General features: G+C 51.2%; 1 protein-coding gene across 4 annotated transcripts in view; it reads right to left on the reverse strand.

Annotated features, from left to right (window-relative positions):
• GSE1 (Gse1 coiled-coil protein) overlaps positions 1-18755 on the reverse strand; it is a 252033-nt gene that overhangs the window by 163812 nt on the left and 69466 nt on the right. For 2 of the 4 annotated variants that reach the window (XM_056862200.1, XM_056862199.1), the window contains exon 1: positions 14022-14099. The exons of the other annotated variants lie outside the window; for them this stretch is intronic. In XM_056862200.1, the coding sequence (XP_056718178.1) occupies positions 14022-14064 (43 nt within the window). In that variant the 5' untranslated portion in view covers positions 14065-14099. Of the gene's footprint in view, positions 1-14021; positions 14100-18755 lie in introns of those variants that run through there. 4 annotated transcript variants of the gene reach the window in all.

The following is an 18755-nucleotide window of genomic DNA, read 5'->3' on the forward strand; positions in this document are numbered from 1 at the left end:
GCAAACCACCTCCGAACATCTCTTGCCTTGAAAACCCTGCGGGGTCATAGAATCATAGAGTTGGAAGGGACCACCAGGGTCATCTAGTCCAACACCCTGCACAATGCAAGAAACTCACAACTACCTCCCCACACACCCCCAGTGACCCCTACTTCATGCCCAGAAGATGGCCAAGATGCCCTCCCTCTCATCATCTGACTAAGGTAATAGAATCAGCATTGCTGACAGATGGCCATCTAGCCTCTGCTTAAGAACCTCTGATAGCATACGGGCAGCCTAAACTCCCGGACTGGACCTGGCAACCCACTATGCAGGCACATGACTACTGTTCCAGCCGCGTGCCCGCCCCAAACACTATGGGACAGCCGATGCGCGCTCCGTTAAACCTGACACAGCCACTCCTGCGAGCTCTGTGCAGCCAGCAGCTAGGAAACAGATGCAAGGGCAACCTCCAGCGAACCTGAGAGACTCCATGTTCCTGTGCAATCACTGTTCCAGCCGCAGCCATGTCATAGAAAGCAGACAGTCACGTAGTCAGTGCCAACACCCCCCTTTCCCATTGCAACATCAGCAGCTTAATGGGCAATCAGTAGATACTGATAGCAGCGATGAGTCGTTCCTCCAGTTATGCAACAGCGATCCCCAGACGTTTGCAGAGATTGCGCCTATTGCTCCAGAACGTTAATCACTTCAGCAGAGATCTCCCAGTTCCTCCCGGGTTGCAAAAGCCATTGGAATCAGAATAGACTTCCAAATTTTCACTACCCCACCCCGGTAGCCACAGATTAATCCTTTTGTCACCTTTTGTCACCTGGGAAACTAGGAGGGGTAAATCCCCTCTCCCCGCCCCCAGAAAAACAGTATATCTGGGGTGCCCCCAGCCCATTATGTCACCTTAGGTCTTTCCTGGCACCTTTGCCGTTACTCTGTTGGTTTGGGTTTTGCGCAGCCCAACCACGCTCCCTCCCGCCTTGCTGGTCAAGTCCACGGGAACCCCTTGCCCCATCTTGCTCATTTTTCCACTCTGTCTTAGTCTACGTGAACTTGGACAACACCTCTTCAAGAAAGGTAGATATTACCCAATCAACGATTCCTGCCACGATGGCATCTGTGCTTGTACTCCTCTCTTTGAATTTCTTAGCCTTCTCTGTATGTATGTATGCAACACTGATTTGATTGAAAACTACATAAACTCTTTTAATTTGGAATCCTTTGCTTCTGTCTTTATTTAAAGGTCACAGTTACCGGCTCTGGTATACAAAGGTTGCGATACCTCTATAGAAATAAATATTGTAATTTGCCATCTTGCTTGCTAATTCCCCAAGTTAAAGGGCAATTTGGCTAACACCTCCATGGAAGGAGAGCTTACCACCTCCTGAGGAAGCCTGTTCCACTGAGGAACCGCTCTAACTGTTAGAAAATTCTTCCGAATGTCTAGACAGAAACTCTTTTGATTGAATTTTAACCCATTGGTTCTGGTCCGACCTTCTGGGGCAACAGAAAACAGCATAAATCAGCTGTGACTTCACAGAACTTTCCACCACCGCCCATTTTGCCTGAAATGCTTTGCTGCTTGGCAAAGAGCTCTGTGAAATCCAAAAGCATGCATACTTCCACAGCCGTCCCAAGCTGGCCTTTCCCATTAAACGTGCATTGCTCCGCGTGTTTGTTTTTCTCTTTTTCTTGGCTGTAGCCATTGCCCTGTCAAAGCCTCACTTGCACAACAGTGAAGAAAGCGTTGGAAGCATGCCCAAGGGGGGGCGGGTAGAGGAAGAGGAGGAGGAAGAAGAAGAGTTGGTTTTTATATGCTGACTTTCTCTACCACTTAAGGGAGACTCAAACCGGCTGACAATCACCTTCCCTTCCCCTCCCCACAACAGACACCCTGTGAGGTAGGTGGGACTGAGAGAGTGTGACTTGCCCAAGGTCACCCAGCTGGCTTCATGTGTTGGAGTGGGGAATCAAACCCAGTTCTCCAGATCAACCACTCCAAACCACTGCTCTTAACCACTGCACCACGCTGCCTCTCCTCTGGCTTCCCCTCTGAAGGGGAAGGGAACCTCTTTGCTAGGTGAGGCAGCCGCTGGCTGGACGGCTGATCGCCGCCTATCAGAAGGGTTTCATTCCACTTGTTCAGCAAGTCAAACAAAATACAGCAGCTTCCCCCGCCCCCCATTGACATAGGTAACAGCTATTGAACAGCTAAGCTCCTTTAAAAAAATTCCACCAGACAATTTAAGAATCTGTTTTAAAAAACAGGTGCTTAATCAAAATTCTTCCCACCCCTCTCTGTTGCCTATACGAAGACAACCTCAGATCACACATGGAAAAGAGGTTGATTTTTTTTTTCCAAGAGAGGAAAGAAAAAAACATCTTTTGAAAATGCAAAAAAGTACAACCAGCCAACAGGGACAAGCTTGTTATTTGCAAACAGACCGACATATGATACATATGCACGCATTTGGCAGTCAGGACCGGCACTGTGGAGAAGGTACTGTGTAATGTGTGAATCAGCTCTCGGGTTATAGGGCTAAGAGGCAGAAGCATGCTGGCACCACAGGTAACCACACCACTACCGTCCACAGGATCACATATTAGGGCCAAAGCAAAAGCCCCCAGGGTCCACTAGATTTTGAGGGAGTTTTTCTCCCTTTCTCATAATACTAGAGCGCAGGGTCATCTGCTGAAGTTGGAGGGGGAGAGATTCAAAACTGATAAAAGGAAGTATTTCTTCACACAACACATAGTTAAATTGTGGAACTCCCTGCCCAGGATGTGGTGATGAATGCCAACTTAGAAGGCTTGAAGAGGGGAATGGACATGTTCATGGAGGAGTATTCATGGCTACTAGTAAAAATGGATACTAGCCATGATGCATACCTATTCTCTCCAGGATCTGAGGAGCATACCTGTTATATTAGGTGCTATAGAGCACAGGCAGGATGGTGCTGCTGCAGTGGTCTTGTTTGTGGGCTTCCTAGAGGCACCTGGTTGGTCACTGTGTGAACAGACTGCTGGACTCGATGGGCCTTGGTCTGATTCAGCAGGGCCTTTCTTATGTTCTTATGAACATTCAAGGGCACATTCATACAAAAAGCAGATCCTGTTTCACAAGGCTTTCTCTACACTTCAGCCCCATACTTTCCATACTAAGTACAACCTTACTTGTAAAAACGATAATGCACTTCTTTTCTTTCAAGCTGTCTTGTTCATACAAATGTTACAACGCTCTACATTCCACAGTAACTAAAGGGAATCTTCACTTCCAGAGGCCGCAAAGCATCAGGGGCCGGCCTTGGCCAACAAGCCCTATCAGTTGGCCCTACAGAGCAGCTTGTTGGCTTCTGTGTGAAACAGGATGCTGGACCAGATGAGTCTGGCTCCGAAATGTTTGGGCTGCCTTCTTCAGCCAATGAAAATATGCCAAGCCTTCCTTGAGCTGCTAGAGCTAATTTTAGTTGCGCTTCCACTGACATCTTTCACCACCTGCCAATTACCTGGGACAATAACCCCTTTGACCACTGATACAGACTACCAGCATCGGAGCCAACAAGCCCTTGGCATCCTCTTTCCCTGGACTGAAGGGGCCTGGCAAGAAGAGACTCATACCTTACTTAAAGATTCTAAGTTCAGCCACCCTACGAGGTCACCGTAAATCGGCTGCAACAATCCTATTGCATGGTTTATTGGATGCCACATCCTGTTGATTGTACTGACTCAGCCTGTGTAATCCGCCTTGAGTCACAGCGAGAAAGGTGGACTATAAATAATATAAATAAATACACCCTGCCTCTCATGCACTAGTTTCAGGAGCAACAAACCAAAATCTCAAACAATCCTTCATTAGGACAAACTTTTTAAAAAAAGAAAAACTGCAGCAGTAAACCTGCAGCCAGGAAAATGACAACAGCACTTAATAAACAGCAACCCAGCCGAAAGAGAGGAGTGGGGCCGTGGCTCAGTGGTAGAGCATCTGCTTGGCATGCAGAAGGTCCCAGGTTCAATCTCTGGCATCTCAAGTTAAAGGGACTAGGCAAGTAGGTGATGCGAAAGACCCCTGCCTGAGACCCCGGAGAGCCACTGCTTGACCTGAGTAGACAATACTGGTTTTGATGGACCGAGGGTCTGATTCAGTAGAAGGCAGCTTCATGTGTTCAAGTAGTCAGAGAGCATCTATAGGTACAGCGTGCACACACACTTGGTTCTTGGAAGGTGTAAGATCTGCAGCTCTTGGCCCGTAGACAAGCAACGCAGCAGTTCACAAAGGATCCCTAAAGCTGCTTTCTTCTGAACTGCCAAGACCACCACAAACGCTGAATCCCTCACCCAAGAGTTAACCCACAGGGAAACCAATATCTTGGACAGAATGATTCAGCTTCTTTCCTGCAATTTGTTGCCTGGTTCGTTTGGAGTTCAAGGCCAAATCCAGGTACTGCTGGGTCCCAATCCTGTGAAGACTTCCCTGGCCCACCCAAGTTCAGGAGGGGTGGTGGTGGTGGAGGTTTTTATATGCTGACTTTCTCCACCACTTATGGAAGAATCAAACCGGCTTACAATCGCCTTCCCTTCCTCTCCCCACAACAGACATCCTGTGAGGTAGGTGGGGCTGAGAGAGTGTGAGTAGCCCAAGGTCACCCAGCTGGCTTCATGTGTAGGAGTGGGGAAACAAATCCAGTTCACCAGATTACCATCTGTCGCTCATGTGGAGGAGTGGGGAATCGAACCCGGTTCTCCAGATCAGACTCCACCGCTCCAAACCACCGCTCTTACCACGCTGGCTCCCTTGACAGGTCATAGCAATGCTGCTGGGCCCCTTTCCCTCATGAAAAAGGCCAGGAGAACGCACTGCAGCTGGCAATGTTACCACAATGACTCTGCCCCACATGTGCCATGGGGCGCCCGAGCCCGACAGTGCAAAGCTGATTAAGGATTAAGCAAGACCCTCATTTATGTGTCTGTCTCTCATGTGCGCGCACACACACGCCACACGCCTGACACATTTCCCTCCTCCCCTGTCTTGCAGGAGAAAAGGAACGGGAGAGAGGGGAAGGAGGGGCGGAAAAGCAGAGAGCCGATCCTGACCCCATTCATTAGAAAAATCAGTCGCTGCCTAAGGAGGGAGGAGGGCCTCGGGGAGGTCAATTAATTCATCAGGGAAATGTAATTCCAAGCCCAAATATATTGTCAGAAGGCCACATTAGCACTGGCACAGGGGACAGGGGGTTGCACCCCCTCCCCAACAAGCAGCTAAATCAAAGGCATCTGGAGCGCCGGCTGAAGGTGGAGATTATTAATGCTGAAATTTAGAAGCCAAGGTCTGAGCCGGGGATCCATCAGCGCCACCAGTTACGTCCAATAAATTAGGAGAGATAAGGATTGAAGGATGGAGAATTAAAGGCACCATTCATCGGCTGGGCTGCCCCAAGACTCTGGGGGCCCTGCCTCCCCAGGGGAATTTTAACTCTATCCACTTACAGGCAAGGCTAAATCAGCAGGCGTCACGGGGGAGCAGGGGGCCCTTCCCTTGCACAGAGGGGAAATGGCTGGGAGGCGGGGATGGGACCAAAGGCACCTTACTCCAGGATGAGTCAGGAACGGATACGCAAGGCTAGAGGCCCTTTTTCCATCTGTGCAAAATGAATTCTCCCCAAGCTTGCCAACCTCCAGGTACTAGCTGGAGATCTCCTGCTATTACAACTGATCTCCAGCCGATAGAGATCAGTTCACCTGGAGGAAATGGCCGCTTTGGCAACTGGACTCTATGGCACTGAAGAAGAGTTGGTTTTTTATATGCTGACTTTCTCTACCACTTAAGGAAGAATAAAACTGGCTTGCAATCACCTTCCCTTCCCCTCCCCACAACAGACACCCTGTGAGGTAGGTGGGGCTGAGAGAGTGTGACTAGCCCAAGGTCCCCCAGCTGGCTTCATGTGGAGGAGTGGGGAAACCAACCCGGTTCACCAGATTAGCCTCCACCGCTCATGTGGAGGATTGGGGAATCGAACCCGGTTCTCCAGATCAGACTCCACAGCTCCAAACCACCGCTCTTAACCACTACACCACGCTGACTCTAAAGTCCCTCCCCAAACCCCACCCTCCTCAGGCTCCACCCCAAAAACCTCCCACTGGTGGCGAAGAGGGACTTGGCAACACTAGTACTCCCGTCCAGATCCGGGCCGGACCACCAGCATCCCTGCTTGAGCCGATTTGGAGGGGACATTATTATGCATCCTCATGCTTTGCTACTTCAGAAAGTGCTGCTGTTCTAAATCCTTTCAGTGTTGGTTCCCAGCGTAACCTGATTGCAACTTCCAATCTGGTCGGCACCAACCCGCGCCCGAGTGCCTCCATGGGCAGCCAGCCCGCTAGCACAGTAAGTCACACTTATGGGTTCAGAAACAGGCTAATGGGATTGCACAAGAGTTAGCTAGAAAGACAGGGGAAGGCATTCCAACCTCCCCCGCGCCATGTTCTGCATTTGATTCAGTTCTCTGAAAATGTGACATCACTCAAGGCTTGCTTCCAGTGTTGCCACGGTGTGCAGAATTCAGCACCCACCAACTTTCAAGTTAGGTTTTCTTATAAGAACGTAAGAAAGGCCCTGCTGGATCAGACCAAGGCCCATCAAGTCCAGCAGTCTGTTCACACAGTGACTGACCAGTGCCTCGATGAAGCCCACAAACAAGACGACTGCAGCAGCATTATCCTGCTTGTGTTCCACAGCACCTACTAGGCCTGCTCCTCTGATCCTGGAGAGAATAGGTATGCATGATGATTAGTATTCACTTTGATTAGCAGCCATTGATAGCCCTCTCCTCCATGAACATGTTCACTCCCCTCTGAAAGCCTTCCAAGTTGGCAGCCATCACCACATCCTGAGGCAGGGAGTTCCACACTTTAACTATATGTTGTGTGAACCTTTTATCAGTTTTGAATCTCTCACCCTCCAGCTTCAGGAGATGACCCCACACTCTGGTATTATGAGACCCCCATTACAAAGAAGCATACCTCCAAGTCCTAAAGGCTAAACAATGAGATCGGATAGAGCAAATTTTAGGGGGAGACATGATAGCCATGTTTAAATATTTGAAGGGATGTCACGTTGATGAGGGAACTAGCTTGTTCTCTGTTGCTCCAGAGACTAGGACATGGAGTAATGGATTTAAACTAAGAGAAAAGCGATTCCACCTAAACATTAGGAAGAACTTTCTGATGGTGAGGGCTGTTCGATGGTGGAATGTGCTGCCTCGGAGGGTGGTGGAGTCCCCATCTTTGGAGGTCTTTAAGCAGAGGCTAGATGGCCATCTGTCAGGAGTGCTTTGATTGTGGGATCCTGCATGATGGGGGGAGGGTTGGGGTCACTGGGGATGTGTGGGGAGGTAGTTGTTAATTTCCTACATTGTGCAGGGGGTTGGACTAGATGACCCTGGTGGTCCCTTCCAACTCTATGATTCTATGGGTGAGGAAATTTCTATAAGCCAGTGAATGGGAAAAGAGCCAAGACGGATTTCCACTCTTCAGGGCAAAGGGCCTGACACCCTGCATCATTTTCCGCTCCCCCCACCCCACTTATAGTAAAAGCACCACACATTAAGGAAAATAAGCAGATGCAAATTAAATTTGCATAATTTACACAGGGCATAGCATTCTGCCTTCCTCGGCCAGAAGTCATGGAGTTACCTTTGGAACGGAAAAGGCTTGGAACATGACCCTTTCAGACACCCCGCCAAGCATCTCTGAAAGATGGCGACGCTTCGCCGGCCAGCAGCAAATGCTCCGGGGGAATTAGGCAACGGAGTGGGTGGAATAACAGATACGGATTTCTTGCTCCACCTGATCCTAAGGGCCAGCAGAACACCCCAGCGCCAAACACATCACGCAAGGGGAGCAGAAGCAGCTATAAAATACAACATTCTGGGGTCCCAAGAGAGGGGCTTCAGCAACAGGAAACCAGTACCACCACTGCAGGGGCCCAGATGGTGGTATTACATCTACCAAACTCAGCAGCGATCACGTGCTGCAAGAGACCCACGGCCCTGAGGAATAAATAAAAGCTGCCTTATACGGAAGCAAATTAAACCTGACCATTCGGCCCATCAAGGTCCGCTTCATCTACTCAGACTGGCAGCAGCTCTAGGCAGAGGTCTTTCCCAGCGCCTACTTCCTGGTCCTTTTTCCTGATCCTTTTAGTCGGAGATGCCGGGGATTGAACCTGGGACCTTTTGCAGGGTGACCAGCTGCTCTACCCTTCCCCATTCTACCTTGCCTTTACAATCTGCCGAATGGCAGTGGCCAAGTATCTCTCCACCATATTATCCGTAAAGGAATAGAATAATAATAATAAAAAAACTCCCCATTAACTGCTCAAGACCTTTGGGTCATGGGAGCTTGGAAGGAAAGGAAGAAGGAAGTTATCTACAAATGCCCAAGAGGTGAGCCTAGGGTTGCCAGGTCCCTCTTCACCACTAGCGGGAGGTTTTGGGGGCGGAGCCTGAGGACAGGCTTTGGAGAGGGGAGGGACTTCAATGCCATAGAGTCCAATTGCAAGAGCGGCCATTTTCTTCAGGTGAACTGATCTCTATCGGCTGGAGATCAGTTGTAATAGAAGGTGATCTCCAGCTAGTACCTGGAGGTTGGCAACCCTAAAGGTAAAGGTCCCCTGTGCAAGCACCGGGTCATTCTTGACCCATGGGGTGACGTCACATCCTGACGTTTCCTAGGCAGACTTTGTGTACGGGGTGGTTTGCCAGTGCCTTCCCCAGTCATCTTCCCTTTACCCCCAGCAAGCTGGGTCCTCATTTTAAAGACCTCGGAAGGATGGAAGGCTGAGTCAACCTTGAGCCGGCTACCTGAAGCCAACTTCAGTTGGGATTGAACTCAGGTCGTGAGCAGAGCTTGGACTGCAGTACTGCAGCATTACCACTCTACGCAATGGGGCAACCCTAGGTGAGCCACATTACTCAGTTTGGAACTATAAAGCCAGCAGTGTCCTAGAGATGCTGTCTCCCCCCTTCCCCGGATGTGGCCGTCCACCCTTCCCCCAGGGGGTACCGATCCCAAGCCAGACACCGGTTTATTCTCTCCAATTAAGCCAGGTGACCAATTCACACTCCCAGCCAGACAGCGGCCTCTGCCCTCTGCCTTTTCCCCCAAGCTGGCTCGGCAGGTCACCCCGGGACTCATAAACATGCCAAGCGCACCCATAACCATCAGTGTGGACAAAGCCCATATGGGCATTGACCTCCCGCCCTCGGTGGCCATGGCAACAGAACGGCGCCCAGGAGGCCTTTCCTGACGGCCACTGTCAAGACTTCATTTCGCGCAGAAGATGGAGGCTGGTTTTCTCCTCTCTGGTCTTTATCGCCGCATGTTCCAGAGAAAGCAGAGAGAGAAAGAAACAGAAGTCGCAGCGTGAAGAAAGAGGGCCGCACGTCCTGCAATAAGAGGTGCCAACTCAATATTGATTTAACAGGAACCATGAGCTACAAAACAGGAGCCGGAGAGCGGGGGGAAGCAGATAATAAGCAGGTAGGCAGGCAGAAGTCTTGTACGGCTTCTGCTCACATCCAGAGCAAAATACACAGATTTGTAGAGCTGGCCCAACCCCCTGCATGACCCTACACACCTTCCACCACCTCACCCCCAATCTACTCATACAAGGTAGGGGGGCTGTGGCTCAGTGGTGGAGCATCTGCTTGGCATGCAGAAGGTCCCAGGTTCAATCCCCGGCATCTCCAGTTAAAGGGACTGGGCAGGTAGGTGATGGGAAAGACCTCAGCCTGAGACCCTGGAGAGCCATGGGGAAGGGCCATAGCTCAGTTGGTAGAGCATCTGCTTGGCATGCAGGAGGTCCCAGGTTCAATCCCCGGCATCTCCAGTTAAAGGGACTAGGCAAGTAGGTGATGTGAAAGACCTGTGTGCCTGAGACCCTGGAGAGCCGCTGCTGGTCAGAGTAGACAATACTGACTTTGATGGACCCAGGATCTGGTTCAGTAGAAGGCAGCTTCATGTGTTCAAGGTGAGGAGCTCTCCTTCTCTGGAGGTTTTTGAACAGAGGCTAGATGGCCATCTGTCAGCAATGCTGATTCTATGACCTTAGGCAGATCATGAGAGGAAGAGCATCTTGGCCATCTTCTGGGCATAGAGTAAGAGTCACTGGGGGTGTGGGGGGGGAGGTAGTTGTGAATTCCCTGCATTGTGCATGGGTTGGACTAGATGACCCTGGTGGTCCCGTCCAACTCTATGATTCTAAGCCAGATTACAAGCAGAGAGAAGCACTTCACAAGGGAAGCCTCTGAAACAACAGTTTTGGTAGACTGAAGAGAACTAGGTGTGCTACACACTGCAGAAGAAGAGGTCTTCAGAACAAACCAATCAAACCTGGAAAAAACCCTGTCCAATCTGACAACAAATATGGCCACCTGTCAGACCTGAGGGTCCATGAGAGAGGCTGTGGCTCAGTGGTACAGCATCCACTTGGCATGCCAAAGGTCCCAGGTTCAATACAGTTAAGAAGAAGAGAAGAGGAGTTGGTTTTTTATATGCCAACTTTCTCTACCACTTAAGGGAGACTCAAACCGGCTTACAATCACCTTCCCTTCCCCTCGCCACAACAGGCACCCTGTGAGGTAGGTGGGGCTGAGAGAGCTGTGACTAGTCCAAGGTCACCCAGCTGGCTTCGTGTGTAGGAGTGGGAAAACAAATCCGGTTCACCACAGCTCTCTCAGCCCCACCTACCTACCTCACAGGGTGTCTGTTGTGGGGAGGGGGAAGATGATTGTGAGCCGGTTTGATTCTCCCTTAAGTGGCAGAGAAAGTCGGCATATAAAAAACCAACCCTTCTTCTTCACTTCCACCAGATGATAGGACTTTGCTTCCGGGGGAGGTGTGTGACTCCCCAGCCACTCAAGACTGGCCCCTCCAAGCTCCCGGCAGGCTCTATTCAAAATTAAACCCTGACATCACCCTGTAACGGAGAAGGCCGCTGCCCCTCGGAAGGCATGCAAGCCGCCCATGCCACACAGCACCCGCCTGCCCTTTCCGGCGGGGGGGGGGGCTCTGCCATCTGAATGAAAAGCCATTCACCCCCAACACCGGGCACTGAGCTGCACTCGCAACCCCCCCCCCCCGCTTGCCTCCACAGGCTCCGATTACACCCTGAGCCACTTCCAGCGCCCCGTGATCCCAACCGCTTGCCCAGCTGTCCGCCTGCGTGACCCCTGCCTGCTAATCCTCCCCCGGGAAGGGAGCTGCAATGCCAGAAGAGCTTAGCCTGCACCTTCTGGCCCGCTCCGCGGGAGAGGGCACGGCCTGCCCTCTGCCTGCCATGCCCTCTGCCTATTAGCCCGCAGCCGCTCTAACAAGCACCAGCCCCCCCTCGCCCACCCCCTTTGTTCATTACAAGAGCGCCAGCCAGCTACAGCGGCTCTTCCCTGGAAAGGCCTTCTTCCATTTGCACTCCCGTTTGATCTCGCTCTCGCTCTCTCCTACAAACCTCATCTGCCAGGGAGCGCGGCCTAATGCCACGTGGCCCCCTGTCCTGTCTTCTATTGTTCAGGACTGTGTGTGTGTCCTCCCCCCCCCCCATATTATTGCTTCCAGCCACCTGCTTACTTGCCCTGGGTCCCACTTTGGAACAGGAGAAAGGAAGGATGTAAATATTGAAAACAAGAAACGTGATAAAGGCGTGTCCATGAAATTGATGGAGACGCTGATAGAAAAAGAAGAAGAGTTGGTTTTTATCTACCACTTAAGGAAGAATCAAACCAGCCTACAGTCACGTTCCCTTCCCCTCCCCACAACAGACACCCTGTGAGGTAGGTGAGGCTGATTCCTTCCCCAATGCAAGCAAACTAACGTCAATCTGTGCCCCCCCCCCCAACACAAAGGACTTTTCTCTATAGCTTCACTCCAGTGCTAAGCCCTGTTTCTTGGGCCGACCCCGGTTGCTCTGCTACCAGGAAGGAGCCGCAAAGAGATGGGTTTGAGGACATGTTGTCATATTGTCATATTGCCACCAAGGCAGGCGGAAGCCTTTTCGAATGAAAGGGGGGGGGCAGTCTTTTTAAGGCGTTTCTCCGCAGCGTCTTTCCTTCCAGGGTTTTGGATGGTGCCAGATTCCTGTGTGTGTGGAGGGGGAGAGAGAATCCTCACCACTGCTGCCAACCTGCATAAAAATTCTGAACAGTCTAATCTGACATCTGATGGATTTTGGATTTGCTATAAGCTCTTTTTCCAACTCGGGAGGCCTGTAAATCATGGTGTTTCCATGACCTTCGTGAAAGGCTTGCCCTCCACATCTCCATCCTCGCCAATGTCAAACGGGGCGGGGAACGTGCAGGCAAGCGAAAGGTCTTGGCAAGTTCACACACATGCCCTGCTCACAATAATTCCACAGCCTCTTGTATGATCCTTTGTGATACCCGCTTATACATTCCGATTCCAGGCCCCCAAAAAACACCTCAGCCTGGACAATGAATTTTGTGTGACCTCCCAGACCGCAAATACTTTCTCTTGCATCAGGTTTCTCCTTCTGTGCAACCAAGGTTAGGGCCGTCGACCTCCAGGTGGGGGCCTGGAGATCTCCCGAAATTGCAACTGATCTCCATACGGCAGAGATCAGTTCTCCGGGAGAAAAAAGGCTGCTTTGCATGGTGGACGTTACGGTATGACACACTGCTGAGGTCCCATCCGAGGCTCCACACCCAAATCTCCAGGAATTTCCAAAACCACTGTCGGCAACCCTAACCAAGGCTCCTAAAAACATAGGAAGCATTTTTCAAATGTGTCTCTTGCACTTAAGGCCCTTGAAAACTTCACTGGCCACTGAGCGCCACCCACCCAAACATTCTGGGGGGACCAAAGCTGCCGGTTCCTGTTACGTTGCAATGCCCTCGCTCCGCAGCGGCTTCACTGCTAAGGCAGGAGAGGCACGGCTGCCGACATTCTGGCTGGGATTAGCTATCAAATAACTTTGCACTGAAAGCCTTTTTCTAAAAGGGCCAGAGGTCAGGGGGCAGAGGTCAAAGGGGAAGCCCCGCTGGGTCAGGAAGTCACAGCCACCGAGGGGGGCCTTTTTTCTTTCCAGGAAGCTGCCGGCCAGGTAGAGTTAATTAGCTTGCAATGAAGACAAGCACGGCTGGAGAGAACTCCCCACTCCCCGTCAGAAGTCCTCCAGCAACCTGATTCCCCCCCACCCCCTGCCTCTCAACAAGCCCACTCTCGTCTCAGTGATGGGAAAATGCTTTGCCCCTCTGCTCCCTGCCGCCTCTGGCCCCTCAACCACAAACTCCATCCGGCAACACCACTTCCTGACCCAGACATGCAGTCATACTAACTTTGCAAGAGACCAAGAAGCCATGTAGGTCCCCTTCCTCTCCCCCCTCCCCCCTGCACAATCTGGATCACCAGCACATCGCCCCGATTTGTGGCAGGTGCGCTCCAGAAAGGAATCGGCCCTGTGCAGCATTCAAGGTGATGCTCAGAAGTGAGCCGGCCGGGCCCCGCGATACAAAGCGCCCGTCCAACCTGGCCACGGAGGAAAAGTTTCCCACGGAGACCTTAAGTTCACAAAAAAAAATTGACAGAAATTGGGGGGGGGGTGCAACATCATGACTCCCTAATTCCAGTAACACAAAGTGCACCAGAGCAGGAAAAAGACATTAATGATCATTAGCAGGATCAGGCCACTGCGTCATCAGTTATAAACAACTCATGGGGGGGGGGCGTTTTGAAACAGGCAGTTGGTGCTCAAAGCTCAAGCTCCAATGCAAATGCTCCCCCCCCCATTCTCCTAATATGAGTTGATTAATCTATATGCCAATGGGGAAAACCAGGAGAGGGCCACCAGACACCCCCTCCCCCATGGCTGACTTCCAGGCAGGCGGGCACGTGCCAGGGGCAGGCACTCCGAAGCAGCAGAGCGTGCCAAGGTGAAGGCAGAGCAATGCCGCCCCTCGCCAGAACCAGGGCAGGATCCAGACTTGGCACATGGGCAGAGGGAGAGGGAACCTTCCACTCACTCAGACTCTGGAGTAAGGAGGACCAGCTCTTCATCTCCAGCATGGTGCGGGCGAGATCTACGCGGCGATCCGGGGCATGGCCAGCCTCCGGGACGGGGGTCGCTCTGGGAAGGCAGCCCTCCGGCCAGCACCGGCCCCCCAGCCGAGCCTCCTCCTGGGTGCTGGGAAGAGGCGCTCAGGGCGCTGCGGGGCAGCCGGCGGGGTCCTGAGGGCGGCTGGGGAGGCGTCTCAGGGAGAGAGGGACCACCACCTCCTGCATCCCTCCAGCGGTTCCTGGGCTTGTCCTGAGCCGAGGGAGATTCCGCCCTCTCTCCCCCCCCTTGCCCGCCACCCCTCCCCCTGCCTCCGCCTCCCCTCCCGCACCGTGCACTTGATAGCAGCCTTGTCAAGCCTGCTGAGTTGCGGCTGACCCCTCACCCGCGGCTGCTAATTAAGGCTCCGCAGTGACAGTTCAAGTGCCCGCGCCTCAAGTTTGCAGCACCAAAGCCTCTAATTGGAGGAGCTTTTTTTTTTCGGTTCTCAATGGCAGGCGCTGCTCCGGATTCCTCCCTCTCTCTCTCTCCCCCCCTTCTCTTTTTCCACTTCAGGCTCAGAGAGCATTTCCTCTTTGTGTTTGCAACTGGGGAGGAGGAGAGTGACAAGGGGAAGGGGGGACGGCGGGGAGGGGGGTGCCTGGAGAAGCCGGAGGGGGGATTAAGTAGCAATAAGGATCCCCCTTTCCGATCCCCCAGGGCTGAAGTCCCAATTGCAAAGAAATGAAAATAAACAAGCGCTCCCAAATTCAGACAGCAATCACATGAACACGTGAAGCTGCCTTCTACTGAATCAGACTCTCGGTCCATCAAAGTCAGTATTGTCTACTTAGACCAGCAGCGGCTCTCCAGGGTCTCAGGCTGAGGTCTTTCACATCACCTACTTGCCTAGTCCCTTTAACTGGAGATGCCGGGGACTGAACCTGGGACCTTCTGCATGCCAAGCAGATGCTCTACCACTGAGCCACGGCCCCTCCCCTAAAAACCTTTCATTGCCTTTTCCTTAATTTCTCTTTTTTCATACATGAACACGTGAAGTTGCCTTACACTGAATCAGACCCTTGGTCCATCAAAGTCAATATTGTCTACTCAGACGAGCAGCAGCTCTCCAGGGACTTAGTCAGAGGTCTTTCACTTCACTTACTTTCCTGGCTACTTTAGCTGGAGATGCCAGGGATTGAACCAGGGACCTTCTGCATGCCAAGCAGATGCTCTACCACTGAGCCATGGCCCCTCCCCTGTGCAGGATTTTAAGTGTGTTGTTTGCACGCGGTGCACGAAACATAGGATGAGCACCGTTTTAAACCCCCCCACACTCACACACAGTATATCACTTCTCATCAGGACTCCAGGGCTTCAGAAAGTCTACACGTGCTCAGAGGAACTGTTACCACATCACATCCCCCAAAGCCAAGTCCTCTTATGGAAAACAAGGTTCTGACCTAAGAGCCGGCACAGGCCACGTGCCATTTCTCACCCCCATGCCCCCCTCCTCAGGTGAAAATAACCAGAGCTGGTTTTCATAAGATGTCCTAAAGACATCGGTGTCTTTAAGTGTACTCAGAGAACCCTTTGCTCACCTCTGAGAGACCACACACAGCTTGGTCATCTGTCAGCAATGCTGATTCTATGACCTTAGGTAGATCATGAGAGGGAGGGAGGGCACCTTGGCCATCTTCTGGGCATGAAGTAGGGGTCACTGGGGGTGTGGGGAGAAGATAGTTCGGAATTTCCTGCATTGTGCAGGGGGTTGGACTAGATGACCCTGGTGGTCCCTTCCAAGTCTATGATTCTGATTCTCCCCCACACACCCCATTTCATCCTCATGAGGTAAGTTCGGCTGAAAGTGAGGGACTATTCCTAAGTCATCTAGTGAGATTCACGGCAGAGAAGAGATTTGAACTCGGGTCCCCCAGATCCCAGTCCAACACTCTAACCACTATACCACATTCACTTCAAAACAGACACACAAACAGGGCTAACATGAACCCAAAAAAGGTCCTTTTCCCACCAGATGCCATGACCACAAGTGACAGGAGATGACCCCGTCTCCTTCAAGGAAGAAATGGGTGAAGGGCTGGAAGTAGAGCCTACCCATGGGTTTTGCCCTCGATTCTGGGGCCATTAATGCCACCCAATCCTACATACCCATCCCATCTTATCAGGTCTTACCCTCTCCCATGATCAGTGACCAGGCTGTCTTAATTGGACGGTGAGGTTGAAGGCCGACCATAGTCTTCAAGGAAACTAAAAACAGCGCATGAAAGGCATCTGTTCCCACAACACAACATGTTTCTTCTATCCCTCTATACGGTCACCTCTGGTTCAAAAGGCTTTGCAGGCCTGCGAAACCCACCAAGCCTGTTTGCCAGAGAAGCTGGTGAGATGAGCCCACAACCCTGTGAGTCCTTATACCAGCTTGGGGTTCAAAATGTAGGAAAGAAAGCCTATTTACACGTCCAAATCTTATTCTCACAGAAGTTTTGCTCCAAATTCAAAACAGCTTCCAACAGAAGTTTGCCAAAATTTCTAAATTGAATGAAACGCCAGAACAGAACAATGCCAACTCTATGATGCTTCCTTTCTGCTGAGGGGTGGGGTGGGGTGGAGAGGCCAAGTTGGATGAAAACCCAAAAAGAAGAATGAAGAGGAACAGAAGAGGTGAGCAAACAAAGAGAGGATGAAAAAGCAGCACGGGCAGGTTGGTGATCTGAGACACGATTCTCTTCCCAGGTGACCTTCTTAGGCAAGCCGCATGACGTTCCTCCTCCCACCCTTTCTGCTGTCCTCGTTAAATTCCTCAGGCAGGTGACTTTACCTGCATTCCTCATGACACCCAACCCTTTGCGGATCCAGCTCTCAGCTTGGCCTCAGGGTGCCGTCACATGCTGCTAATTACACAGGCTGCAAGGGCGGAAAGGAGAGGCCAAAGCAGAGGAAGGAGAGGGAAAAGACACCCTCTTCTGACGGTGGATCATGATGAGTAGCCTTGTTTGTCTGACTGTAGCAGCAGAAAAGAGCAAGAGCCCGGTAGCATCTTAAAGACTAACGGAATTTCTGGTAGGGCATGAGCTTTTGTCACTTGCGAGCGATGACTCACAAAAGCTCATATCCGACCAGAAATGTTTAAGATGCTACTGGACTTTTACTCTTTTCTTCTGACTGCAGAATTTGATGAGAGAACGTGGCCTCTTGCTGGGCTCAGAGGGCATAAGAACATAAGAAGAGCCCTGCTGGATCAGACCCAAAGACCCATCAAATGCAGTGTCCTCTTCACACAGCGGCCGAGTTCCCTCTAGGAAGCCCACGAGCAGGAAGACTGCAACAGCTTACTCAGAGAGGGGCTGTGGCTCAGTGGTAGAGCCTCTGCTTGGCATGCAGAAGGTCCCAGGTTCAGTCCCCGGCATCTCCAGTTAAAGTGACTAGGCAAGTAGGTGAAAGACCTCTGCCTGAGACCCTGGAGAGCCACTGCCAGTCTGAGTAGACAATACTAACTTTGATGGAACAAGGGTCTGATTCAGTATAAGGAAGCTTCATGTGTTCATGTGTGCTCCCACCCATGCTATCTGGCAACTGATATAAGAACATAAGAAAGGCCATGCTGGATCGGACCAAGGCCCATCAAGTCCAGCAGTCTGTTCACACAGTGGCCAACCAGTGCCTCAAGGAAGCCCACAAACAAGACGGCTGCAGCAGTATTATCCTGCCTCTGTTCCAAAGCACCTAAGACAACAGGCATGCTCCTCTGATCCTGGAGAGAACAGGTGTGCATCATGACTAGTATCCATTTTGACTAGTAGCCATGGATGGCCCTCTCCTCCATGAACATGTCCACTCCCCTCTTAAAGCCTTCCAAGTTGGCAGCCATCACCACATCCTGGGGTAGGGAGTTCCACATATAAAAAGGCATCCTGCCTCTGGTACTGGTGGGAGTAGATATGCATTATGTCTAGTAGCCATCGTGACTAGTGGCCATTGCATATACGATTCTGCACGTGGATTGCACTGTTAATTGTTCTCCCCAGCAGGCTCATCAAGACAGATGAAGCAGTTGTCTCTATGCCACCGCAAGTCATTTTTTTACCCACTTATCTTTGCAGAGGTACTAGGGACACTTCTTGGGACTCGCCATAAGCCACTGCACACAAACAAACCCAATGGCCAATTCACTACCCACGTGTCTATCGGCAGTATTTTAGACAGTTGGGAGCATTCCCAAGTAGTAAACAACTACAGCCACTCCATCTCCTCTCCTGGCACCAGTCTAGAACAAAACCCTCTGACACTCTGTGTTCTCCATTTCCACCTTTCCAAAGTAAAAGGGAGGGTATTTGGGTCACACCTAAAGAAACAGGGTGATTTGGCCACCGGAACTGTCCTTGCAACTAAAAGACTTATTCAGATATGCCACAACAGTGGCGAGAGTTGTTCTCGCAAGAAGGTGGAAACAACCAACTTTGCCAGATGTAGACGATTGGAAAGACAAAACGTTGGAATACGCTACAATGGCTGAAATTGACCCACATGATGAATACAACTGATGAGGAGACCCTCGACCAGTTTAATGAAAAATGGAAATTGTTTTATAGATATATAGAAACTGATGGTTGAAACTCTATAATGATAGTAGTAGATTAAATGTTATAAACACAGGTCAGTTTATAGTGAAGCTAACTTCTAGTAGAAAAGTCAAAAAGAAAAC

This window comes from Euleptes europaea, chromosome 17 (genome assembly GCF_029931775.1).
Source record: "Euleptes europaea isolate rEulEur1 chromosome 17, rEulEur1.hap1, whole genome shotgun sequence".
Lineage (NCBI taxonomy): Eukaryota > Metazoa > Chordata > Lepidosauria > Squamata > Sphaerodactylidae > Euleptes > Euleptes europaea.